The sequence below is a fragment of the Drosophila takahashii genome, chromosome 3L, assembly GCF_030179915.1.
Source record: "Drosophila takahashii strain IR98-3 E-12201 chromosome 3L, DtakHiC1v2, whole genome shotgun sequence".
NCBI classification, from domain to species: Eukaryota; Metazoa; Arthropoda; class Insecta; order Diptera; family Drosophilidae; genus Drosophila; species Drosophila takahashii.
The window spans coordinates 1904124-1931630 of NC_091680.1; the positions used below are offsets into that span (position 1 = coordinate 1904124).

The 27507-nt window shown below is 38.7% G+C and overlaps 3 protein-coding genes and 1 long non-coding RNA gene across 6 annotated transcripts; 2 read left to right on the forward strand and 2 right to left on the reverse strand.

Annotated features, from left to right (window-relative positions):
• Positions 1-77: 77 nt before the first annotated feature.
• Positions 78-9156, reverse strand: Ptp61F (Protein tyrosine phosphatase 61F). 3 transcript variants are annotated; one of them, XM_017137752.3, is made up of 7 exons: positions 8953-9156; positions 4554-4727; positions 3605-3867; positions 3169-3535; positions 2198-2751; positions 2004-2129; positions 78-225 (listed from the first exon to the last, which is right to left on the reverse strand). In XM_017137752.3, exons 1-7 carry the CDS (start codon positions 9046-9048, stop codon positions 189-191), a joined length of 1617 nt encoding a protein of 538 aa, XP_016993241.3. In that variant the 5' UTR covers positions 9049-9156; the 3' UTR covers positions 78-188. The 3 variants fall into 3 exon arrangements, with proteins under 3 accessions (XP_016993241.3, XP_016993240.3, XP_070071763.1); XM_017137751.3 differs by lacking the exon at positions 78-225 and having other exon boundaries at positions 1184-2129; XM_070215662.1 differs by lacking the exons at positions 78-225; positions 8953-9156 and adding an exon at positions 5565-5666 and having other exon boundaries at positions 1184-2129.
• LOC138913018 (uncharacterized) lies at positions 5785-7211 on the forward strand. The gene is made up of 3 exons (XR_011418586.1): positions 5785-5937; positions 5996-6756; positions 6845-7211. It is a non-coding gene; the product is annotated as an uncharacterized lncRNA (long non-coding RNA).
• A 1330-nt stretch (positions 9157-10486) lies between the features above and the next one.
• LOC108054658 (ribosomal RNA small subunit methyltransferase NEP1-like) lies at positions 10487-11329 on the reverse strand. Its single transcript, XM_017137703.3, has 2 exons — positions 11213-11329; positions 10487-11156 (listed from the first exon to the last, which is right to left on the reverse strand). Exons 1-2 carry the CDS (start codon positions 11327-11329, stop codon positions 10581-10583), a joined length of 693 nt encoding a protein of 230 aa, XP_016993192.3. The 3' UTR covers positions 10487-10580.
• A 510-nt stretch (positions 11330-11839) lies between these two features.
• RsfS312 (ribosomal silencing factor RsfS-like protein, 312) lies at positions 11840-12842 on the forward strand. The gene is made up of 3 exons (XM_017137767.3): positions 11840-12199; positions 12258-12518; positions 12591-12842. The coding sequence occupies exons 1-3, from the start codon at positions 11908-11910 to the stop codon at positions 12767-12769; spliced, it is 732 nt and encodes a 243-aa protein (XP_016993256.3). The 5' UTR covers positions 11840-11907; the 3' UTR covers positions 12770-12842.
• The last annotated feature ends 14665 nt before the right edge of the window (positions 12843-27507 follow it).

Consider the following 27507-nt stretch of genomic DNA (forward strand, 5'->3'; position numbering starts at 1 on the left):
CAGCCGACTCATCGCTGTTACATAACATCTGGGCAGTTCGATCATTTTAATCGATAAATGAGCGTTACACTTTGAAATTGGTTTTTAATTTCAAAAACATTTATTTTGGCATTAGAAGCTACAGTAATGCGAAATGATATGTTAGATTTGTTTCTTTGTGTTGGTGCTGGACTGGATGGGCGGTGCTGTTACTTTGTCTTGGACTTTTTGTGTCGATTTTCGCGTCTGAAAACAGAGAGAGATGAAAACATGTTATGAATGACAGTAAGAAATACGCCGAGTGCAAGCGGTTCGCAGTTTTCGTGTCTTAAATGATTAGCTTTATTTGAATACTTTCTCTCACTTCTCTTTTCCTTCTCTCATAGGCATCGTATATATATAGTACTTGTGTTGGTTTGTGTTGTGTGGTGTTTTTTTTCGATTTGTTTCAGTGTATGGATGGTGTACTTAGCCGACGTTCAGTTAACTAGGCATTCTATAGGTATTGTTCATGTTGTTACTTTTTACTCGTTACTGTTAAATATAATTAATATAAATATGTATTTTCGTTTATTAGTTATCCTCCTTGGCGGCTCATCCGATTTCATTCTCTTCGTGTTTCGTGGGTGGTTACTTGAATTTTCGTTAAATTGTGGGTTACACATATAAAAAATAATTCCTTTTTTGCGCCTCTCACGCTACACGTTTATATAAATATGTTTCTTGGGATTGGGGTTACACACTTACTCGCTACTGGGAAAAACCATTGGATAGTCTTCCGCCTTCTTCTTCCCCTTTCTTCGTTTGTCGAATACACAAATGGATTTGCTATGGCAAAACCTGCATTATAATTAAATCATACACCTATACTTCGCTTAGCGACTCAGTAAAATATTCTTTAATTTAATTTAGTATGCAACTAGCCAAGTCCAAGGTTAAAATTTGGAAAAGAATCACTTTATTTTGATTTCAGATGGTTCGAAATGGATAATTTTGATTGTAAACCTCTTTAAAAGCAGGCGTTAAACGAGATATAGGTGTACTTTGTGCTATTTTTGCTTTTCATTATATTATTGCTTTAATGGCGCTGCATTTCGTTTCGATTTTTCAATAAAGTGCTTTTTAAAGACGAATATTTCTCTAAACACAACAATTCAAAGTTAGTACGGGGCGGGTTGGCAAAGTAAAATTAAAAGTCATGAAGGGCTTTTCATACAATTCTCCGTTTCGTTTCTTTTTGGCACATTGCTGCACTTTATATGTTCTTTGTTTGCCATTTACTACAACAAGTGTTTCGTTTCGTTTCTCATAAATCTTCATAAATAAATATACATAGGTCGTATGCTATAAGAAATTGCTGTACAACAACAAGTGAAGCGTGTGAGTGGGTGTAAAGGGGTTTTGTTTGCTTGAATCGTTGATAGTTTGTTTGTTGTAAAAGGTATAATTAATTTTATTGCATAGCGAGCGCGTAGGGGAATTTCTGGTCTGTTTTCAATCCATTTGTTAGAGTGTAGAAAATAAATTTGTTCTAAAATGTCAGTCTATTGCGCAAAATCTACATTTCGACGTGATTTCTACCCGATTCTCGTTTAGTTTAGTTGCATGTTTTTTTTGTTTCATCTTTTCTTTTGTATATAAAAAATTCCCTAATATTTATCGTGTATCATTCGTTCAGCTCAATCCGCCATGCGCAATCCGTGGGCTGCGATTGCGATGCGACTCCATCCGATATCTGATCTGATCCTAACCGATTTCAATTCCGATCCTCGTGAGCCTCGTCGTCCTTTTGATTCGTGCCCACACATTTAATGCCAGGAATCGGGGGGTCTGAGGAATCGGTGATCAGTGTGTGTGTGTTGTCCTACGGCAACTAAATACGTCATACAGCTATTGCTACTACTGGTCTCTACGACTACTTAGTGGCTACTGGGGGGGCGGGGGGCACTTATCCTAGCTTCGTGTATGCGTAGGCGCAGATCACGCCCACCACAACACCAGCGGCAATATATGTGAGTAATGACCTTCGTTTCTTTGCCGCCAGCTGGCTGTCCTCGTTCTCCCGCTGCTTCCGCTTGATGTCGTTGACCTTCTGCTCCAGACTGGCCTGGTATTCGGTGCGTTTCCGCCGCTTCAGCTCGTTTTCGGGGCTGGAAAAGGGATAACAGAGATCATGTGATTAGAAAGATGGATTATAAAATATGCTAAAGCTTCCTACCTGGCTGGTAGCTGGCCTGGAATGGGATCAATGCCATTGGCCTTGTGCTGTTCATCGGCAGGCGCTGCTGGCTTCTCGCTATTGGCATTCACGTCATCATCATGCGGCTGTGTTGTCGTCGTCGTCAGGGGCACATGACCATTCACCGGCTCGGCGTCGTGCTCGTTAATGGTCTCGTACTCCTCATCCGAGTCGTCCTCCTCCTCGTCGTCATCGTCCAGCAAGTAATCCTCATCGCTGTCCGATTCGTTCAGAGATCTCACGGGTATCGGTGGCAAGGGACGGCTGTCGGCCACCTCGGCATCGTGGATCATATCGTGCTGATTGATAAAGTTGTTCAGGGCATCCTTGCTCAGCTTTTCGATGACACTGTCAGCGGCGGCTCCTCCATTCGCCTGGGCGGCGCGCATATTGAGCGAGAGTATGCCACCCGAATTGGGGGCCAGCGGCAGGTTGAGCGAGGCAACGCGAGGCGGCAGTGGCGGCGGCTGCTCATCCAGTGTGTGGGTGTCTGTGTCGTTTGCAATGATGGGTTCCTCAGCGTCGAGAAAGGCCTGAAGATTAGGTGAAAATCATAATTAGTTTGGGATAATAATCGGGGCTGTCACAGAAATCTCTACCAACCGAAAATCAATGTCATCTCCTTTGCATCAATGAAATTGAAAATTAATTTAGTTTATAGTATCAATATTGATTGTTTTTCAACTGAATATGATTGCTTACTCAATTGAAAGCGAAAACAATAATAATTCATACAGTTGTGGTAAATAAATCATAGAAATTCAAATAATAATTGCATAAAAAATCTCTAGAAACTCTGTGACGCACAGAAAGTACATATTTCCCAGCCAAGTGATGTCACAGTCTCTAGAGATTTCTGTGACACCAAATGTAAACGGCGGCGCCTGGCAGCCCCCTTGGGGACTATGAAATTGGCTCCCAAGCGCCGGCCGCTGGTCGCGCATACATACGGGATCGTGCAGCTTCTTGATGCCCTCGATGATCGCCTGGTAGGAGAAGTCCAGCTGGTCGGCGGTCTGAATTAGGCCCATGCGATAGCTGCGCAGCTCGCACAGCACCTTGGACACATTGCACTCGCCGTACTTGTCGATCAGCACGAGGCAGCAGTCCACGAGGCAGAAGGTGCCCGATCTTCCAATCCCAGCGCTGCAGTGCACCACAGCGGGTCCCACGTCGCGGCTGAGGCAGTCGGAGTCGCGCACCTGCTGCAAGAACTTGAGGAATGCATTCGGCGAACTGGGAATGCCAAAGTCCGGCCATGTTGTGTAGTGGAACTGCATCACCTCGCGACTCTGCTGCGTTTCGAGATCGGTTAGTCTGTAATTATATTAAAATTAAATTAATTGATGATGTAGGTAGGAAGAGATATCTTCAAAGATGACTTACTTGAACCACCGGCGCACGAAATTCTGGTAGGTCTCGCATTTTACGAGCTCCACGGTGAGCTTAACATTGGGCAGCTTGAGGGCCTTGTCGGCTCCCATTTCGTTGGGCCAGTAGAGGTGGCATTTGATCTGCTTCTTCTCCATCAGCTTGTTGAGCATCAGGATCGCCTTGGACTTTTGCTCCCAGACCATCAGCCAGAAGTGGCCCACTGTGTCCACCAGCGGTCCCTGGGTCAGGATGTACTGACGCTCGGCGCGCTCCAGCTGAGGAAAGAGATCGATACAAGCGTTAAATTAAGTAAAAAAAACAAGAGAGAATGCTATAGTCGGGTTGGTGTCCCGACTATCTAATACCCGTCACTCAGCTAAAGGGAGTGTGAACGCTGTGTCGGGTTGGTGTCCCGACTAATAATCGTAACTCAGCTAAAGGGAGTGCGAGGGAGATAGATATATGTTGACAATTTATAAAGCGTATAACTTTTTAATGAATGGTCCGATTTGAAAAATGACTTCTACATTTCGATAGGTATAAATATACACAACAAAATTGCATTTATACTTCTCGGAAATCCTTAAAGATGTGGGCGCAGGACCCATTTTAAAATCGTTAGTGGGCGATTGTGGGCGTTAGAGGGGGCGTGGCGCTCGGCTAAAATAAACTTGCGCTGCGTAGGAAGCCAAAGAATATGTGTGGGAAATCTCAACCTTCTAGCTTTTGTAGTTTCTGAGATCTCAGCGTTCATACAGACGGACAGACAGACAGACGGACAGACGGACAGACGGACAGACGGACATGGCTAGATCGACTCGGCTAGTGACCCTGATCAAGAATATATATACTTTATGGGGTCGGAAACGCTTCCTTCTAGCTGTTACATACTTTTGCACGAATCTAGTATACCCTTTTACTCTACGAGTAACGGGTATAATAAATTATAAACGCGACCCACCTTCACCAGGTTGGCATTGATGTAGTCCACGCTGCCGCGCTCCAAAACAATGCGGGAATGGTCATATGGGTTCACATCCCGATAGCGATTCAGGCCGCGATTCGTGTGACGCTCCGATTCCGATGTGCTGAACTGTTTCTCCTTCGCCTCCCGGTCGCAGCGCTCGCAAATTTCCTGGAATTCCAAAATACAGGCGATTAGTCTAATCGAAATTACCACCCATAACAACAAGAGGTTGAGGTGAATTTTCAAGTTATCAGTTGATTGGATGGCAATGAATTAAGGGATTGCGGCGTTCTAAATTTTTGAAATTGAATTTTAGGCCTATAATCAGCAAGTTCTTAAAATACAATGCCCCATAAAAATACTGTGAAAATTTATATTCTTTCTAGGAATTAGTTAATGACACAATAAAACGTTTCGTTCATATTCAAATAGCTAGTCGAACCCGGTTTGAAGTGTATTTTTGTGGAAAATATGGGTTTCTTGGTAATCGATCATAAAAGCTTAATTTTTTAAGCACTTTTTAAGACCTTAAGTCTATATTATTTAACTATGTTTATCAAAAGATGTGACTCAACGCATTCTTTGATAAATACAAATTAAAGTAAACAAATAATAGCATTAAATTAATTCGTATTGTTTAACAAATATATAGGAATTTTCAAAGTATTTAATTTTCTAGCCACTTTAAAAATACAAAAATATTCCAGCAAGTTATTAAACATGTAAACTTCGCTTTTAGATCAAATTTAAGACTCATGGAATTCCGAGAAGAACTTAAATATGACATATTCATATTTTAGTATGTCTAGGAAATGAAACAAACAATTTCCTAGTAAACGAATTGTAAGAAAAATAATTACAAATACAGAATTTCCCAGTTTATGATAATGGCGAAGTATATTCCACTCTTGGCTTTGCGAAAGAAACGAACCTTTAGCAATTTCCACCCATAAATAGAATGGGGGTTGCCCCACTTGGCCGTGATTCACCACCTGGCCCACTCACCAGGGGCTTCTCTGGACTGCCAAGCCCTCCTCCGGCTGCAAACTTTGACTGTGAGGGGATTGGGTGGTAACTAGAACCTTGCCAAATACTCAATACCGAATACCGGAGCCCACCCAGCCAACAAAGCGGGCGTGACTAATTAGCCAGGCTGTCGTTAATGGCATTATCTTGGGCATGACCGTTTGCCGGCTTTATCAGCCGAATGTACATATATGTGTGTCTATATAATTGCTGGCACAGCTGTAAAGTGTCATGGACAATCGAACCATCGAAAACTAAACACCGAAAGCAAGGTCAATGGCGCCGTTCCTCCGAAAACTCGGCTCAAAAGTCAGCGGATATCTTAATCACATGCCTGCAAATCCGTTGATGAGTAATATATAACCAGACAGTGAAAAATAAAAAGCCATTTCATACTGTTTCTCCTGCAGCTCGAAAATCAGATGTTAATTGTCAGTTCGTCATGTTTCAAAAGTGAATCAGCTGTTATGAAATTCACTTTTGTAAACTCCAAAACTCTTACGTAATCTCCAAATCTGATGGGGAGGGCAATGTCCGATAAGCTGGAATTCTTAGAGAGGAATATTACTGGCATATCGCCGCTATCGATTGATAATTCTTTAGAAACGGAAAGTAAACTGGGGTTGCATTCGGTATTCTTCGAAATTCATCAATTCAAAGTATTTTCTATAATATTATCAATTGTTTGACGTGTGATAATCAACATGTCACGTGAGTGAAGAATATGCGCTGATAACTGGTGGTATTTATTCAAATATTTGCTAATCATAAAGACATTTCTCGGAATTCATATTTGCCATCTGTTGCCCGTGCGTAATTTATTCTGCACTAAACTGGACCTGTTATTATTTATTTAAATGGGTACCAACTTTGATATTTGATTTCAAGCATCGAGAAAGAGAAAACAGTTCTTCAGCTCCATTGAACATTAAGTCTTGGGCCGTTTACCGCAGCTAAAAACTGTTTTTTATGCTCTGTGGCTATCCAGGTGACTCTTCTTATAAGAATGGCGAAATCTCGGGGTCTTGAATTTCCAAAGCGTGTCGCTCAAACTGTTTTATTGTTATTATTTTTTTCTGCTTTGCATTGCAGCGCTGGAAGACAAGCGAGAAACAGTAACAAAAACATTGCATGTAGAGCATAATTGCAACAAGATAGGGAGTTGATTTTGGTAAGCCGAATTTTATATACCCTATAGGAAAATATTTCAAATTAACCTTATTATTTTTTCGGAACATGTAACTCTCGGATTTAAATAGATTCATATCTCAAACTGATTTTAATAATATTATTCTATCACCTGTTGATATCAACTCCTGGTAAAGTTTACAATACCCTCTGATACCCTATATCAAAGCAAAGAAGCTTCGTCACAGTCGACGGACGTTGTCATAATGGGTGGGATGATGGAAAGGATGGATCGAGAAGGCGCTAGGTGTAAGCTGATAAGCAGGAGGATGGGCCACGAGGGGCACGGGGAGGAAACCCAGTAACGGGAGTGCGTTCAATGGAAATGATTATACATGGGGTGCGCAAAAAGCATAACAAAACAATACGATCCGAATGCGTCATTGCGTTTTCGGCATACAGTCTAACCATCCTATGAGTGGCTATCATATGGCAAATCTAAAAAACTCTTTAGTTAAGCTATCTGTTCGAGGGAATTTTAAAAGTTCTTATGAAGACCCTATTTTTGTTATCATAATTTTGATTTTAGTGCTCTTGAACGTACAGAATTATTGTTAAATTCAGAAGTACAAAATTAATTGTCAATTAATTTAATAATAATTCCATTTTCGTAATGTTAGACTATTAAAAACCTTTAAATTACGTCTCGCCTAATCTTAAGTGACCTTAAAACTGTCTTGGGAACATAATAATCTTTATGTTAGCAAATTTGTTTTATAATTTACTGGACAATTGCTTTTAGCAGATGGAACTTATAAAAATCAACGATTTTGTATGAATTTCATAAAGTTTAACTTGTGCAATAGAATACCAAGAACTTATTTAAGACTTCCTAGTTAATTTTTGGAATTTTCCCAATGCTAACCTTTCAATAGGAAATCTTTAAAATATTCAGAGAAATATTTATGCATTTTTAAATTAATAAGATTCTTATTAAAACCAAATTCCAAAAAGCGTAGGATTTAGCCAGGCTAGACTGTATTTCAGTGGAAATGCCTGTGGCTGCTGGAAATATTTCCATCCAGTTGCCAACGCACAATTGCGAGCGGACTCCTTTTTTCAGTTAGCTGGAAAATTAGATTATCCTCGGCGCGGTCACAAAAGGATGATGATGGACGAGGATGCCCGAGGAGAGGAGAGGGTCCAGAAACGGGTATGTGTATGGTATACCATATACTGTGTCATCCTAACTGCGGAGTGGAATTCCGTGAAATCCCAATTCAAGTGAGTGGAAGCACTGGAAGAGGAGCGGGGAGAAGGAGGAAGAGAGGAGGAGCAGCAGCTGAAGACACAGTTCGCCGGAACTGGCTATAAAGCAGAAAGAGAGGAGCGGAGGAGGGGGCAAGGAGAGGATTCCGATTCCAATTCCGACAGGCAACACAAGAAGAAGAGGAAGAAGCAGCCCAAAGCGAGACTCAAAAAACCAGACGCATGCCCTTTGTGCCCCTGTGTGCGTGAACCTCTCTCTCCTAGTCTTCCTTGTATAGGTGTGTGTGAGGAGTTCTTAAGTGGAGAACACACAGTTTATATTTTGTTTTTGGGGGGCACATCCAGCAACAACAATCACAACAACAACAAACGAAGCGCTCTTCCCAGAAATCGCCTCCAATTTGATTTGGCCAAATGGGGAACGGGAATGGGAATAGCAACGGAATTCGCGGAAAAGCTCAACGCTCTATTGATAGTCAAAGGAAATCGTTTTTGGGGAAAGGTATAAGCTTATATAGCAAGCATAAATATGCCAAATACACACACACACGCGAGTGAACCAAAGAGAATGCAAAGTAAAGTGCAGCAGGTGAGCAAACGTGTGTGCATGTGCATGTGTATGGGTGAGAATCTGTTTGTACATTCTTTTTCCATGGCTTTTGTTTTTGTTTTTGGCCCAAACCAAAGCCTGGCTGTTGGAGCAACAACAACACAGACACACAAACACACGCACACACTGAAAGCTTGCTGTGGTATTGGTGGCATCTGCAGAAGCCTTTTGCGCACTCATCACATTTTCGTGGAAATCGAACCGCCAAAGGAGCTCTGCGAAAGGTGTGTACTTCGTGTGTAAAGAAGATCCCTGGTGATTTTCTCGATTATCCAATTTTCGCCAGGTTTTTCCGATTGCAATTGCAATCGCAGTTGTGTGTTGTTGCCAATCCAATCCAATTTCCACTGCCATTTTTACCTTGTAGAAGCGATGCCATTCCGCCTGTTTTTCCTTGTACTCCGCCTCGATTTGCAGCCGCGCAAACTCGCTCCAACTCGATTTCTGCTCGCTCATTGTGCACACTTGGCTGCGGTTTTGTTGCGATTTAATAACTTTTAATTTGGTTGGTTATCAGGCGGCTGGTTAATTTTTTTTCTGGAAAACTTCTAGAGTGACCAGGCGGCGGAGGAGCACTTGCACCGACCTGTCAGCACTAGCGCGTTCTGGCACGTACAAAAATACCGTGTTCACACTGAACGCCAAATATACGCACTTACAAAAAATACCGTGCTTACACTTAACGCAAAATATGGAAAAATATGGATATGTAAAAATAAATAATAAACAAAATACATGCCACAGTTAATAAGATGGTTAATAATTAAAATGTAGCTTTCTTTATTGACATATTGACAGTTCGATAGTATTTTATTTTTTTGCCGATTGTTTCCAAAACACCGATATCAACAAAAGCTTTTGAGAATAGACCATCACTAACCCGGCTTTTGCATATACGACCGCTGGATAAAGTATCAAATATTTATAACCGCCGAAGATTTACGATATAGTTTGATCTGTCGGATTAAACAATTTTCTTGCGAATCGGCAGACAGACGAGTTCTTCTTCTTCTGCGGACGGCGCGTGTTGGTCATGTGAGGTGGTCATTATTATTGTTTTTGATCTTCAGAATATATACATATGCTTGAATGTATATTTTAATAAAATGGAAACATTCATCCAATTAGCATGGCACTTCTAAAAGTTATTTTGTTATATTTTCAAAATATTTGAATATGTATGCGGATGTTAAATTTTCATTATAAGTGATATTAATTTTTATCCTTTTTTATAGAAAAGAACAAAATAAAATAGATTATGGATTTTTCAGTCTTAAATTTCCGTAAAACAAGTGTTGTTTAAACTTGTTATTATTGGCATTCACTAGAAAAAAAACAATCAAGCCAAGGGCAACCGGGTCAAACTGTAAGGATATAGACTTTGAATCAGCCGGTGGTTAATTTCTTGGAAAAGTATGTCAAGATTTATTCATCCTTATTTTCCACATGCTTCTAGTAGTTTCGGTGTGTTGTTTTTTGTTTTTGGTCTTCAGAATATATATTGGCGACTGTATATGAATAAAAATATAAACAGGTGCCTGGCAATGTTTATATTTATTGCGGTTTTTATCTTCAGAAAATATATTTTTTTAGAATGAAATATATAATCCCGCCAAATCGTATGATAACTTTTTATTTTCAGAATAGACATATAAATATTTTTGATTGTATTTGATATGTTTCAGAATAAATTATAAAGGTCCTTCTCAAATCAACTGTTTTTTTATCGTTCGGTTTAATTATTTTAACATTAGTGATAATATTGGTATACAAACTGTAAGGAAATGGACTTTAAACCCAACCAGACCGATCCTAACGACCTTGAACTATGGACCAGCCAATAATAATGGATTACACAAACAAAAGACTTGATTTTTTCTGTGTTTATTTCGTATTGTGTATATTCTTTGGCAGTTTTTTAATAAAACATTTAATATATATTCTAAAACAAATATTCTGAAGATTAAGAAAAACAATATTAGGATGAACTAAACCACGCCCCACACATCCCCGAAGGCGGTGGTGAGTCTGGAGCACACGTCATTCGCGGCCAGTGGATAGCTGCTGAGGGAGAAGAACTCCTCGGTTAAATCGGTCTTCAGGTTGCCAAAGGCATAGGTTCCCATCACGATCACCACCGGCTCATCCTCCTCCTTTGGCACAATATCCCGGAGATTCGGCAGCGGTTTGCCGGCGGCACTCAAGGCGTACCGCTTGCATCCCACGGGAAGATGATCCGAAATGGGATTCTTGATCACACTGAACAGCTTTTGGGTGGGGTCCTCCTTGGATAGAACTTGACCCTCGTTCAGCAGTTTCACCATTAAGGGGGCAAAGCCCTTGAAGGTTCTGGGAATCAGAGTCTGTTGATCCACTGCGAAGAGGACATCCTTCTCGGTGTGCACGAAAACCTGGAGAAGACCAGCCCGATGGAGGGGAGAATCGTAGAGCATCAAGAGGGTCTGAAGGGTGATATCCGGGCGACAGGTGGCAGGATCCCTTTGGTTTTGGCGCAAAAACTCCACGTGATCATCGCAGTTGAGGAGTTCAAAGGTGTCGTTCACCTGTGGGGGATTATGATTAGGTTTCCTATCTTTATATATAAGCTATAAATACCAACCTTGACCGTCTCCAGTTGAGCACCCTCCAAAACGACAATTAGCCGCCTTTTGGTGTTATCCAAGTGGAGCACCTTGAAGCGACCCCTGTCCAGATTGACTTCCTCAATATCAGCCATTTTTTAGATTTGATGTGTAGAAGATACGATGCGATCTCGAAATGCCCAGTTTTTGAATTGTGCAGTTTCTTTTATATCGACAGACCGGGTTAGTGATGTGATTTTCAATATAAGAGTATTTAAAATTAGTACAAGGAGATGTATCGATGTTTCGTTCGATATCTATGCTTATCGATCGTATGCTAAAAAATTTTAACTGATTGATGAAGTAGTTAAAGTTTATGTTCACACTGCTGTCCAATTTATTTTAAAAATTGTTTGATTTCCAAAATTTAAGACAAAATTCCCGTTTATTTAATTACTTTTAAGTTTAAGTTTTAAAGTTTAAGCTTTAAATTTTAAGCTTTAAAGTTTGAAATTCAATAATATATTTAAAATATAATTTACCGTTATTAAAATACTAAAAGATACCAACATCTTTAAAAGATGCCAAGCTGCTGAAATGGTCACCCTACGCCTGGTCGACAATTGTTTATCGGTCTTCAGAAGTATCGAATAATACGGACATACATTATCGAATAAACAAACGATCCACTTGTTACTTAATTAATTGTTAAAAACTCCGTAAGCCAAACAAAATGCTGACCCGCGTGTTCCGCCTGGTCCACGACAAGCGCCTGAGTGTGCCTTTCCTGCGCTGCTTCCACCACGAGTTCTCTAAACCGCCAGGACAGCCTGAGAAGACAGAGGAAACTCAAGGTAATCCCGGAAAGAATTTGGTTGCCGGCGTGCAGGACAAGTACAAAATATTCCGCGATGAGGAGGCCACAGAGATTTTCGATGTGGAGGAGGCGCGCCACCAGGAGCAGCAGCAGCTTCCCGAGGATTCGGAACTGGAGCAGGATCACTACTATGGCCTGAATTTAAAGCGTAGGTGGAGGGATTCTCCAGGAGGAATCGGAATTTAACATGTAATCTCTATTCCTAGGTGGCGTTCGGGGAGTCTTCGATGTGGAGGACTTGGTGGAGCTGCTGCGCAGGGAGAATGTGGACGACATATTCGTCTGCTATGTGCCGGAGAACCTGAAATATGTGGATCACCTCGTGGTTTGCAGTGGCCGCAGCTACCGGCACATGCTGACCACTGCGGAGTTTGTGCGTCGCATGTTCAAAATCAAGAGGAGTAAAGGCGACATTCTACCCCGCATTGAGGGCGAAAAGAGCCGGGATTGGATGGCCATGGATTTGGGTAAGTCGGGGGATGCATTATAATCCTTTATAACGTTAAATCTTAACTTATACCTCCTATTCTCTTTATTAGGCAACATTGCCCTGCACATATTCTCGCCGAATGCTCGCGAGGAATACGATCTGGAGTCTCTGTGGGCCATTGGCTCTGAATTCGATCGCGAGAGCCAAAAGCCACACAATCCATATGGCGATATTTTCATGGCCCAAACTCCTCTCTCCGTTGCGGGCAATTCCAAACTGGAGTCGTGAAATTGTTTTGTACTAATAGTTTAATATAGGTACAATGTACCTGGTACATAAATTCGATTATTACCCCACTGAGATTTTCTTTGAATGGTGTATCTTGGTCAAGAAACTTTTAGCTAACTATTTAACTAAGTACTTTTCTAGCCAATATTAAAATATTGTACTGCATTGTAGGTCAGGTCAGTAACGTGTGCCGGATTTAGTTAGGGGAATTTGCGACGAAAAAATATGTAGCATACTTTTTTTGCTTATCATTTACCAAACGATTTCATGTAAAAAGTTCCTGCCTTTTATTACTGAAGAAAAATGGTATTCATTAAGAATCGATATCCTTATAATGGTTTTATGCTGGTGAAAATGCTTTCAAGGCTCCTTATATGACAAACATGAAATTTGAAGAACACTTCATTTCCGGAAAATTTCTTAGAAAGATCTAACAAGCTCGTTTCTGTAACATATTCATGTTTGTAACAAATTTAACCAGCAACCACATAGATATATCATAGCTAATCTATAAAAAACCCCAATGATTGGCCAGTTTCCAACCGAATTTTCCAGTCATTAAAAACAGACGGCCATTTAACTCATTTCTGATGGCTCGAATATATCCTGCGGCGTTTTTTTACGACTGTTTGTTATAAAAAAGTATTCCCACTCAATGAGTTTCGTCTGTTCATTGTTTTTATAGTCATCATAGGCGAGGTGTGAAGAATAATTTAGGGTCGATGATTGAATTGATTTGTGTGTTTGCACCGGCTAGCCAAGAGTGAATGAAAAATCGCTGAAGTAGGGGATGTAGGGTCCAAGAAGGAGGTCCTCCTCCTCGAATTTTTGGCAACCATTTGGTAACCATTTGTTCGCAGGCCATCAGCGCGAGTTGGGCATCCGAAATTTACTACTTTTGCGTCACGTCGAAAACTTAATAATTCAAAAATACGTGTTCGAAATCAAGTTATTTGTGTTTGTGAAAACAAACAAACGGCAGACACATGATAGGCGTAAAATTTTATGAAATTGTTGAAAATTTCCAAAATGCCAATTAACTTGCTTTTAATTTGAATTTGTCGACGTCAATCAGTGAATGATGGAGGAGGAGGAGGATGATGGATGGAGGGGATTGGATTTACCACTTGAGCATGTGATATGGAGAGGAACTTTCCGTTGGCGGATTTTGCCTGTCCATAATCAGCCCATAATCGCTGAATCCGATGGGTTGAAAAACAAATCCCTGGCTGGTTTTGGATTGGATTTCAAATGGGTCGGAGGTGAGCGAGAGCAAGTGCTGATTTTACATCTCATCACCTGTGGCATTTGCGGGGTATTTGGAAAACGGAATATGGAATCGATTAAATATGCTTTAATGACCTGACAGCGGTCAGCAGTTGTTGAGTAGTGCCCTCAACACTTTGGCTACATAACTGGGAAAATCTGATCTTTAATTTGATATCGAATGGAAAACAAAATGTGCTTGATTAGCTGAGGTATTCATGATTAAACTCATTACTTAAATTCGATTGAAATATGAAATTAAACAAACATGAAAATAAACATTGATTAGTTTAAACAAGGTGATTTTATTGCTTAAGATTTTGAATTTACAAGAAATATGATAAAAATACAGGAAAAAAATACGAAACACTTAATAGTTTAATTTAAGGATTTATATTTTATATATTTCGACCTTTTTTAAAAATATTATTTTGGGAAATAATATTAACTAAAAATAAAAAATGTAAAAATATATATTTTTTCACAACTTTACAAAAAAGTTAAGATATACGAGTTTATATTAATTTCCAATCGATTTATTGCCAAAAATCTCTATTTATTGTAGAATATAGAAAAAAGAAACAAACCTCTTACAAATTTAATTTTAATAATATTATAATAAAATATTTCAAATGGAATAATTAATTACCAATTAATAAATCAACTGAAAAAAGTATAAATCAAAAAAAAATAAAATGTAAAAATATGTATACTTTCGCAACCTTACATAAAAATTAAAGATAATCCAGTTTAAATTAATTTCTAATCGATTCAGTGCCAAAAATCTCAGAAAACAAACACCTGTTATCCATTAAGTTCGTGTTCTTTTGAATAACCCTCCTGTTTATCCATCAAATCGGTACACAAAGTGTTAATTTATCCAACCATTCGATCACAACATAAGGCGGAAAATGGTCAGTTTATCGTTTGGAACCAAAAGAACATCAAAAGCGCGACCAACGGGAACCACCGGACTATAACTTTTCACCAAGTGTCGATTTTAGAGCTATAGATTGCTCTTTTTTCGCCGCCTTATGTGGGGGCGTTTGCCAAAAAACAAGGCGCAATTCCCGTTAAATACAAATAAATAAATTTCCCCTGGAGAAGCAGACAAAAAAGAGAGAGAATCCAGTCAATCAACCAGGTCATCATGAGAGATTATGCACTCGCTCGTAGAATTTTTCGTAGAATCGCAATGAGATGACCACCCACTGATCCCAACGATCAGTTGAGCGATCCAAGTGACGTCACTGAGGTGGCGATGATGCAGCGACCACAAGAACCAGATAAATAATGCTCACCGAACCGAAAAATAATAAATAAATATATAGGATGGGATCGGTGACGTTAGCGCCGCCGCCACGTCATCAGCAGCGTCGTGTGCCCACGAGAACTTGTGATTATATACTATAGATACTTTTTGGATCCTCCGATACCCCCGAGATATTTCCTCTGATCCGCCAGCCAGGCAACACAGAAAACAAACTCAAATTCTATTTTCAGAGGATTGCACGAGAGTTTATTTCAATCGGCTGGCCAGGTAAACAATCAACAACGCCAAAATCACCATCGCCATCCCCATAAGAACTTGGGATTGGGATCACTTAATAATGTTCTATACTTGATGCCGTGACGAAGAGGGTCTTTTCCATGGACTGTAATCGAGTGGGCTGCTTTCGATGGGTGGATGGGTGGTTTCCTCCAAATGGCCACTGAGTGATTGGCAATTTATTACAAAACAATTCAGCTTTCTGTTGAAATAATATTTCAAATCAACTTTCCGCAGAACTGGTTGTAGAATTATGGGGATGTTTCCCTTGATGATAAGTTCCTTGAACTCATTTACGACGAGTTAATTAATGGTTGCTATCAGGTAAATTATGATTGAGGTAGTGCTTCATCGAGTTCTGGGAACTTCTTCCGATTGCTTTTTGATTTGGCTACTTAGGGTTTCGAAAGCGATTTTTTGAATTCTCTTGGATTTGAGTTTATGATGAAATTCCTTAATATGGTAAAATTATAACTTTTTAATGGAAAAAGCTAAATGATGCTATCATTAATTTGATTATCTGGGGGTATTTTCCAAAGCAACGGGGTATTTTTATAGAGATTTCAGATTAGGGTGATTAAAAAAAAGATATTTAAAAAAAAGTGTTTTTAAAAGAATGAAGAATGGAAATATTCTAGAAAAATATAAACTTGTATTTATGTATTTTAAAATCAAATTTTGACTTTTATAAAAGAAAATCCTTACAAAAACAAAGGATATTCTTAAGTTTGATTTTTTCGAAAAAAAAAATAATTTTTAAATATTTTTAACCAATTTAACCAATTGTTAACCCAATTTAATTTTTCTGAATAAAAATCAAAAATAATATAAACTTGTAATTTTTAAAACATAAATTAAAATCTGTACGTTCCCTGATTTTATTAAATCCAAAATAATAAAAAGGTTACAGTTCTTTTTTTAATTTCCAATTTTTTTTTTGGAAAAGAATAAATTTTGTTTTAATATTTGAAGTGTAGATTTGGTGGATCCCATATTTCTTTGATCTGTTTTTCCATTCTGAGTGTTTCACTTTCTTGTTTTAGTTTTCATTTTCCTCTGGGCGAACTAATCTCGTTTCTTGTGCCGCGGCACGTGTCCTGGCATTCTGTTCCAGGATATACATATGAGTATCCCCTGCACTTGGACACTTCCCTTCCTTTGGACTCAGATAGTCCTCCCACTCCTCCCCCAAAGATTTTCCGCTTTTCCTGGCTGTGCGTGCAGTTCGGCCTAATCCGCGGGTTAGTTTTCCGTCTTTCGTTAACCTGAAAGGCAACCCCTGTTGCTGCCCAGGGAATCCCTCGGTCCAAACTTAATGGCCAGTCATCGTGATGTGGCAAATTTTGAGTTTCCTAGCTTGACAAACAAATTAATAGAGGGGCGAAAAACGAGGGCTGGGCCGGGCCTTTGGGACGCGCCCCTTTTTGGCTAAAGACTCAAGCTCCCCTCACCCATTTTCTCATTTTCCCTGGACTCTCCCCGCCTGTGGTCATAATACGCGTAATTTTCCCTGCTTTGTAAGGATGTGGATGATGTCCTTGGCTTCCACATAATGACTTTTGATTACTGCGCCATTAAGCGTTCTCTTGAATTCGAGACTCGAGCATTCGAATGACTGTTTATCCTGCTGCTCGTACATCTGTTTGATTTTTTCCTTTCGGAATCGCAGGGGTTTGGCCATGACCCATGACCCTTGGCAGGATGTCTGCGTTGCCGGGCGAACTTGTTAAATGGATCAGGGTAAATCACTTTGGTAATTCGTTTTGCATTCAATTTCAATTGAAATTGAGAGGGAGATTCCCCCCAATTAAATTGTTTCGCCTCACTTTTAACTCAATTGCGTTTATGGAGTTCGTTTCCCTGGGTTTTGTTTACGGCCTTTCAGTGCGCATTCTCTGCATAATTTGATTGCCTGTCAGTTGCTGCTTAGAAAAGTCAAAGAACAAGTTAAAGATTGCCTCCTTTAACCCATAAATTAGGCAAGTTTTTCAATAAACTGCACAAGTTGCGCATACGACGCGTGTTCCCTCGAGAGGAAAAGTGGGGTGAAAGGTGGCTGAAAGTGGGCTGGCAGGTGTGTTAAAGGTGGCTGAGGAAGCCAACAAAGTGCAGCAAATATTGCCACATCAATTGCGGCTGCCGCGCCCACCCAACCACACATACATATGCCGCCCCCCCACATGCACATCAATTTCAAAGTGCATATACGCTAAGAAATTATGATAGATTTCATATATTAAGAAATAAATATAATAAGCCTAAAAAGGAAAGCAAATAACATTTTTTAAAAATCCTACTTTTGTTTTTTTGTGGAAATAAAAAGTATGTAAGAATTTAAGAATTTTTTTAGTGGAAAAGTAATTAATAAATTTTCAAAAAGGAAAATTAAGTTGAAATTGGAAAATTTAAATCAACATATTTTTGAAATCCCTTTTAAAATATAAAAATATGAAAGACCGTATTCAGAATGAATGGAATATATTGTTGCTTACTTATATGAAATGCATAAATACATTATAATGATTTCATTAAATTTAAGAATATTTTTAAATATTTTTCAAATAAATAGCTTCATTAAAATCAAAGAAATCGTCATATTTATGAAACAAACTATATAAGTGTCTAAAAGTATGCAATTAAAATTAGAAAGAAATGAATTAAGTATATTATTGCAAACTTTTGGACACCTTTATAAATAATTCATTAGTCTAATGGTATTTATTGAATTTTTTTTCAAATATTACCTCCATTAATTTTCCCCAAGTGTGCGACTATTTCCACAGCTTAGGGAAAACAGTGAGGCAACTAAGTTCCACCTCCAAGTTCCTCCCATAATTCCCCATCAGCCTCGACTGCAATTTCGACTTCTCCCGCAGGTCGCACGGAAGTCTTGTAATGCTCTTGTAATCTTCGAGACAAAAAGTTATTTGCTCAAATGGAACTCGTTGCGATTTCCTTGGGTATCTATAAAGAACACTATACACTAAAAAAAAAATTTTAGAAAATCGCCTATGGATTTGCTTTACTGGCGATTTTTTTCTATATTTATGGAATATTTCTTGAATTTAATGAATTTTGATTAATTGGAAGAAAATTTTCTTTACCAGTAGAAAATTTTTTTATTTTAAAGAAAAAAATCGCCAGTGAAGCAAATCCATAGGCGATTTTCTAAAATTCAGGGCGATTCATTTTTTGAGTGTAGTAGTTGTACTACCAACCCTCCCCCGAATCACCTTTATCTTTATGCTTAATTCTGTTTTTGTTAGGCGCCTCATCCATTTCGCTGCACACACAAAAAAACTTTTCCTTTTGCCCCCCCCGAAAAGTTTTTCGCCCAGAAGTTTTGTGCAGTTTTCAGGTGTCAAAATCAATTTCGGAGCTGCGATAAAAAGCTGGAAAGCTGCGAGGAAAAGCGGGAAACTTGCTCGCACCTTTTGCGCAGAGGAATGCTAATTATTCAGCTTAATGGAAAACAATCGCGAAAAGTTCGTGAAAAGGGAGTAGTAGAGCAGCAGAGCGGAAATGCTGCTCAGTTTTTGCGTAATTTTCAGATTTAGATTTTCACGGGGTGGAAAGTGGACATTGGACTAATCCCCTGGATTCTTTGGTATTCCGAATCCCGAGTTCGTAGTTCGGGTGGCTAATTAAAAGCGACACTCGCGTTGCATTTAATTTAATTCCAGTTGTCCAGTCAATCCCATCCATCAATCAATCGATCCTTCATGCGGGCTACTGATTTTCGGTTTTTCCTTTCCAACTTTTGAATAAATTCACTTTGCTGCCTAATTGAAATGTAATTTTTCATAATCACTCCTAATCCGCATGTCATCATCTTTCTGCTGCATTGTCAGCTAGAATTAATTGAAATACATGGTAATTCGATGGCCAAACCAAAATCAAATCAAGATGACAGCACCACACAGTGCGGGATGAAAATGTGCTGGGAAATGCTGGGAAAATAATAATTTTCTAATGGCCTGTGGGCAATGTTTGATTCTCACAGTTAGTCTCTATTTTATTTGCATTGATATTTATGGCCTCGAGTTGTTTTACTTCATTATTGCAGCATTTTCGATTTATTATAGTTTACTATTGTCTTTTATTAAACTTCTTGTTGGCCAGAAAATGGATTTAATAGACAAAGAGGCAAATGCAATTAACTTGTAGCTGGGAAAATTAAAGTTTAACAGAAAGATGAAGAAATAACAAAGCAATTAAGAATGTTTTTATTTGATTTTCTTTGGATAAAATATATAAAACATCCCTTAAATTTATTTGAATTACTTTTTGTGCATTTTGAATGTATTACCATATTTAAAAAATAAGCTGAAATGTTTAGGAATTATAAAGTAAAGATACTTAATACTTACCTAATAAAAATTTATTGTTGCATACTTTTAGACACCTATTCTGACATTAAAAAGTGATTTCAAAACTCTTTTTTTTCCAAAACAAATATGTATTTTATGTAATTATTTCTTATAAGTAGTTAATTGTTCCAAAATCGAACTTACTTATCTAACTCTCTAAGTTTCTTTAGAGTTACCCTTCTTCTTTGTTATGTCCAATCATCAATCAAATGATTACATTTAAATTCCCACCATGTATTTAGTATTTCAACCTACAACTATGAGCGTCCTTTAAGGTCCTTTGACTCCTGAGGACACAGCAGTTAGATAAGCACTTGGTTTGCAATTAGGCTCAAGTAGACGGGGAAGCGATGCTCCAGTCGATTGCAACTCGCACACACCCGTGTCCTCCCGGGCACATCGATGGACCCCTCCCCTCGGAAACAGAACCATTGAAAACCACCTGCCCGCATTTGGAAACCGAGCGGCAAACACAGGCAGCACATCCTGCAGACAATGGCAGCAGCCAAATCACACCTTGCCCTCTCTATAAACGAACCCCCCTCCCTATACCACAGACATCTTGGCAAACAAAGTCGAAGGATAAGGCTGCAGGGATGCAAGGATAAGGAGCTCACAAACACACAAAAAACACACATGGGTCTCGGGTCTCGCTATCAACTCAATCGCAAACGGAATCGCTATCGGAATCGCAGTTGCATCTCGGGATCTGTTTGTGAACAACTCGAATTACCATTTCGATTCAGTTTTAATGAGATTTGTCGCCGACTCTTCTCCCCTCCCCTCCTCTGGCATCTCATCTGCCGAATGGTAAGGAGGATGAGGGGGATGAGAGGAGCGTGCCAGAGGTCCTGGCACCAAGATCTGGGTTCTCGGGGTCCTCACTTCTGGGCCACGAGTTATGGGCATGGGCTTGGGCTTGTAATATCGTGTTTTCCGCTCGTTAGCCCGGCTTCTTTCTCCCGGCCTTCCACCGCAGCTGAGACTTGTTTGGGCCAAGGATGGATGCACTGAGAGAGAGCACCAATTAAATATTTTTCAATTATTAAATTACTTTTATCATTAGAAAAATTAAACAAAATGCAACGAAAATTCATTTTCTTTAAAATACACTAGAGTTTATAAAGGCAATTATATTTTTTAGTTCTCAGAACTGAAAAACAACTTTAATTTTTTCCTGCATACTTTTAGGCTTCTTATAAGTGATTTAGAGAACAAGAGATTATGGTATATTTTTTATAGAATTGCCATAATTAAAATTAATAAAAATTGATAAATAAAATGAATAATTCACCTAAAAAATAAATTTCTAAAATATCTTTAAAAAAATCAGTTTGTACAGATTTCGAAGAAAGTTAGGCACGTTTTTTATCCTTTAAGTTTAAGGCTAAGTTGTGTCTAGCATTTATCTTTAAACTTCAAGAAATTAAATATCAATATTTAAATTTAAAAACATCTGAAATGTATCTGTCTATTATTTATAACATTTTATATATAGTTTATAGTTTTTATAGTTTTTTTCTTAGTGCATTTATATCTTGTGGTGCATCCTTGGCTTTTCTCTTTATCAGCACGGCTGCATCTTTGCTACAAACATGTGACAGGCTGCATTTCCAATCTCCCCTTTCTTCCATTTCTCCACGGAACTGCAACACTTCGATTATCCTGTGCCTGCGGTCGACAGGTCCTGGCTTCGATATTCCTGTTCCAGTTTACTTATTTTCCTGAACACTGAAACGCTGCCAGTTGGCCATAAAAAAATCACTGAACCAATTAATGCAGTGCGCCGATTTGGCGATGCCCTCGTCCACATTGTCCACATCGACAGGATGTTGAGCTCATTGTCCGTGTGGTTCCCCTTTCCTTGTTCCTGGTTCCTGATGTTGTTGTTCCTTGCAACTTGTGTTTCACAAGGGGCAGGAGTTTCTGTGGCTGCGGCATTTGCGCGTGCCTCCTGGCTTATGGCTCCTTTCTTCTGGTTCCTTTCTCCCGGCTCCTTTCTCTTGGCACCTTTTTCCTGACCCCATCAAACTGACTGCTGCCAAATGTTTTCCTCGCTGCGCATTAAGCACACAGCGTTTCGTTTGGCCAAGTACAGTGGAGTGGGACTAAGAAGAACACGAGGACTTTTAAGGTAAAAAAAACTTCTTTGTAACAAAATAAAGGTATCAAATTCTCACTTTTTTAGATGAAGGCCAAGGAATTTCGAAAGTGGACTTTAAAAATATGTTCTTTTATTTTAATGACCAAGAAAATTAACTGAGGTATTTTTTGTAATATAGAAAAGATTATACAAATTTATAAACCAAATGTAGAATTAGATTAATTCCTTATGAAAATTTTATCCCTTTTCTCTTCTATTAAATTCGCTTGATCATAGCTAAAAATCCATAACGAATATTAATAATTTAAGAGTATTTATAGAGACATTATATTTTATTTACATATCAAAATAGGCCTAACATTTAATTCTAAAATCTAAATTTAAAATCCGAAACAGAATATTAATCTATTATTTTAATAAATATATTTCGATTTCATTTACGAGATTAAAATTTCCAGAAAATTTATATGATGCAAAATGACAGATTTATTTATTATTTTAATTCCTAACTTTTTATACCCGTTACTCGTAGAGTAAAAGGGTATATTAGATTCGTGCAAAAGTATGTAACAGGTAGAAGGAAGCGTTTCCGACCCTATAAACTATATATATTCTTGATCGGGATCACTAGCCGAGTCGATCTAGCCATGTCCGTCTGTCCGTCTGTCCGTCTGTCCGTCTGTCCGTCTGTCCGTCTGTCTGTCCGTCTGTCTGTCTGTATGAACGCTGAGATCTCGGAAACTATAAAAGCTAGAAGATTGACATTTTGCATGCAGATTCTAGGAGTTCCTACGCAGCGCAAGTTTGTTTCAAAAGGGTGCCACGCCCCCTCTAACGCCCACAATCGCTTATATACGATTTTAAAAATTTCAATATTTTGGAAAAGTAAAAATGCAGTTTTATTGTGTTTATCAATACCTATCGAAATGTAGAAGAAATTTTTTAAATCGGACCATTCGTTAAAAAGTTACGACGTATCAAAGTTTTTCTCCATCTCTTTCGCACTCCCTTTAGCTGAGTAACGGGTATCTGATAGTCGGGGCACCCGACTATAGCGTTCTCTCTTGTTTTTCATGAATTTATCTATAAAGTAAGACTGTAGAGCTGGCCTTCCTTTTCTCCTCCAGCTCATCCCTATGGCCCATCATCCCTCCTGGCTGCCACTTGTTCCGGTGTCGAGTTGCACACGCGCTTGTTCTGCCCTTCGCTGCTCCTCCTCTTCGTCCTTCTTTCGTCCTCCTTGGCACTTTGATTTCCTCCAGGTGCACACATCTGCTCCTGATCCTGCTCCTGCTCCTCCTGCCGAACGCTAAATGAATTGTGTTGAAAATGTTGCTGGTTTATTGATTCGCAAGTCGAAATTTAATTGAACCTCCGGCTGGCTGCCCGGGATTTATGAGGCCAGAAGGTAGAGCAGTGGTAGTGGTAGTGGTAGTATTCGTATCTGATGGTGGTCAGGCTCATATTTTGCGGTGCACTAATTAGAAAATGCTACTTTCCCCCTCCACTTTCTACTCCCTCACCTGCCAGCCCACCGAAAAAAAACCTGTTTACCTGGCCACGATGCAAAAACACACAGAGAAAGTGCACGAGTTGGCTCTAAAATCTAATTACTCGATATGGTTTGCAGGTCAGCAGGAGCAGGAGGCATCAGGAGCACGATCCTGGCCAGAAACTTATCAGAGTCCTAACAGGTCAGTGAACACAAGAATTCGCTGGCTGGCCAAATTGAGGGGCTTTTCTTTTATTGTTTAAACCTAATTTATTTGATGAAAAATTCTGGTATAATCTCATAGCTGCTGGAAATTACTTATACAACTGGGAAAATATTTGGAAACTTATAGTTTTATTTAGTTTAGTTCTTAAACCACTTTAGTCTTAAAAAGAACTTCGTCCAGGGACCGTAAATAACAGTTATTTGAGATTTTTATTTTAAAAAGACTACTGTGATATTTGGTTTTAAACGTCAAATATAACGTTCTTTTTACTCTTGTCCACAAAGTATATGAATTTCAACAAATCTAGAAAGCAAATAAACAGTTATTTGTTCATGTCTATAAAGTGCATAAAAACCAGTTAAATTGTTGATTAAAACTTGTACAAATCTCAGTAGGCCTTTTAAAATAAAAATCACAAATAACTGTTATTTACGGTCCCTGACTTCGTCTCTTAAAAATGGTATTTTAATATAAAATGGAAATATGGAAAACTAACTTATAAAATGACAGATTATTTTTCCAAGTTTTTAAACTGCCTTCAAAAATTCATAGAAAATTTGTAGACATTGCTTAAAATATTCCTAAAAAATCAATTCTTTTATTTTGAAACTCCTAAAGGTTAATAAAAAATATGATTTAATTTTATAGATCGTTAAAAAGGTGGAAAAGCAATTAAAAAATCATTATATTGTTTGTTTCTAATTTACAATAATTATATTAAAGAAATCTACGAATCTTTAGAGATTTTAATATTTTAAAATAGAATCTAAATATGGAAAAAATTTAGAATATGTTAGATAACACTGTGCAGCATTTTTAGTGCTTTTTAAATTTACCTCGATGGATGCTATATTTTTGGATTCGTTACGAATTCCCAAGTTAAACTGCGTTTTCCAAAAAGTTCCCCGACGCAAGGATTCTTAGCAAAAGGACCTCAAAGTTCGAAAAATGCTGAAATTGGCCAGCTTTGCGGAGCTCTCAGAGGCAAATGGATGCATGGTTTGATTCGATGTTAAAGTTTTTTAAAAGATACACCCTTTATCTTTTAAACCCTATACTTAAAAAATTTTTAAGATTTTTTTTAAGGCAGAAACAAATTCTAGAAAACATAGTCAAAAAACATAAAAGTATACAGCTGCGGTCAAAATGGTAGTAGTGTTGCCGGCCTGTGTATTTAAAAGTTTTTTGTTGTAATTGATCTTTTCCTGGTAATATTGTATTGATTATAATTTTACTATTCGACTTATTGGATACGAAAAAATTACAACATCAAACTTTTAAAGACACAAGGCGGCAACACTGCTACTATTTTGACCGCAGCTGTATGTTTTTCAGTTTTTTGACTATGTTTTTTGGAATTTATTTCTGCCTTAAAAAAATCCTAAAATTATTTTATGTATGGGGTTTGAAAGGTAAAGGGTGTATCTTTTAAAAAACTTTAACTTCGAACCAAGCCATGCATCCATTTGCCTCTGAGAGCTCCGCAAAGTTGGTCAATTACAGCATTTTTCGAACTTTGAGGTCCTTTTGCTAAGAATCCTTGCGTCGGGGAACTTTTAGGAAAACGCAGTTTAACTTGGGAATTCGTAACGAATCCAAAAATATAGCATTCATCGAGGTTCATTTTTGATGCTGCATAGTGTAATTTTTCCAAGTCTAGTAATTGTCTTTGAAAATCCAGAAAGCAATGATTCATATCCCCCTGCTAGAAATTCCCCGACAAAACCCCCCTCCGAAAACCCACTTGTCGGGGGTCAGAACCTCTGTCCCATAATTGGGATGCAAAACAATTGGATTCGGGGGAAGCACACCATGAAGGATAATAATAATAAATCTTGTGGTACCGAAAACCAAAACTATTTCGTAGGTTAAATGCCTGGAGAGGAGATCAAAGAGGAGCAGGAGGATCGAAGGGCGGGGGATGCACTTCCGATTTGCTGGCGGCACACGCGTTCGTCTTCGTTCTCAATAAAAACATCTGTTCCCCGGCCCAAGGATTTCGGAATCCCTGAAAAATAGAGGGTGAGGACCTGAGATTTGCCCCTCAATCAGTGCGCTTCCTGTCGGTAGAACATGTGTGTGTGTGTTGGCCCGGAGTCCTTTGTCCTTTGGTGTTTACAAAAAGGATGCGCGTGCTGCTGGGGAAAAACGACGGCAGATGCCATTCTGTCCAAGAAAAAAGGACATGGAAAGCAGTTTGAATTGATCGAATTTGCACATGGATCGGATGGACGGAGATCGAATCGCAGGAGGAGGAGTCTCCTTTGGCCCGAGTCAAAGGATATTTCCCTCCCGCAAAAACGGGCGAGGGATGAATATGCCAAATTTATAGCTCATTAATGGAGAAAAAGGAGCTGGGGACAGCTGCCTGGGTGTTCCAGCAATTAAACCGTTCCACGTCAAAGTTGCACTTAATCAGGAACGTCGCAGGATCAGAAAGGATCAGCAAGGACATGCCTCGTCACATCCATTAGCAGGCGAATACAAAGGTAGCTTTCCAAAGGGGCTTAGAATTTTCACTGCGAGAAATAAGGGAATGATTTGTATATTCTACGAATTTATAATTTTTTGAATTAATTTAAAAGGGTAATTTTTAAAATATGATAGGTATATAATCATAAAATCCTAAAAATTAATAATAACTATTTTATTATATTAAAGATGAAAGAAATCTAAAATGAAGCTTTTAAAAATGAAATTACAGTAACATTTAAAAATATATTCGTAGTTTCTTAACATATAAAATCATTTTTAATAAAAATATTATACAGATTTATTTGCAGAATGGTTAAAATATAAGTACATTTAGAAAAGAAACTTATTTATGTGTTATATTATTATTGTTCCTTCAAAATAAAATATAAATTATACTTTAAATAGAGTAAAATATTAGGTATAGATATTGTAAGGACATTGTGAAGGTATGTTAGTAATACAAATTTTCCAAAGTGTTTCAGCATCATCATCTTAATCCCCTTTCGAGGGACTTGTATCGAAAGGGGAGTTGCTAGCGGGGGGCTTGAAAAAGAAGAGCACTTCATGTACTCCACAACTCGTTATCGCGTCGCTTAAATCGCTTATTAACCCCGCAGCTGGAAGCGTCAACACTCGCTTTCACTTCCCTTTCCATCCACCATCCACCGACATCATCATAATCCCCCGATTCCCCCTACATAATGCACAATATCCACCGCCACGCACTTGCACTTGCCGGATATGCTCGAGATGAAGATGATGTTCCTATCAGATTCCAGCTGCATCCCATCCCCCAATCCTCCTCCACTTTTCTTCCGGTGATTGTTTGCCCTCTTCCTTTGTCTCCGCTTTCGCTGTTGTCTTTCGGTTTCGATTTCAGTTTCATCTGCTCCTCCTCTTTGGTTAGGAAAACTCTTGAGGAGTTGGCACGAGCGCTGCCAGGTTGTCCTCCATTATTCCCTGGCTGAGATGTGGATGCTGGATTTGGATGTGGATGTGGATGTGGATGCTCCCCCACTTCACTTGGCGTCTCGTGCTCCCGGCTTAAGTGCAGTTGAGGTTGTTAATGGCTCGCTTTCGGTGCTTATTCTCCTCCAAAAGCTGGGGTTAGTCGAAGGTTTCGTTGTGGCGGAGGCACTTTCTGGGGTTTGAGTGGTGTCCAGATAAATTTGGAAATATTTGGGGGTGATTATAAGGAAACTGTAGTGTTTAAGTCTTTTTGAAAGTTTATTATTAAGCAAGTTATTTGCCTTACA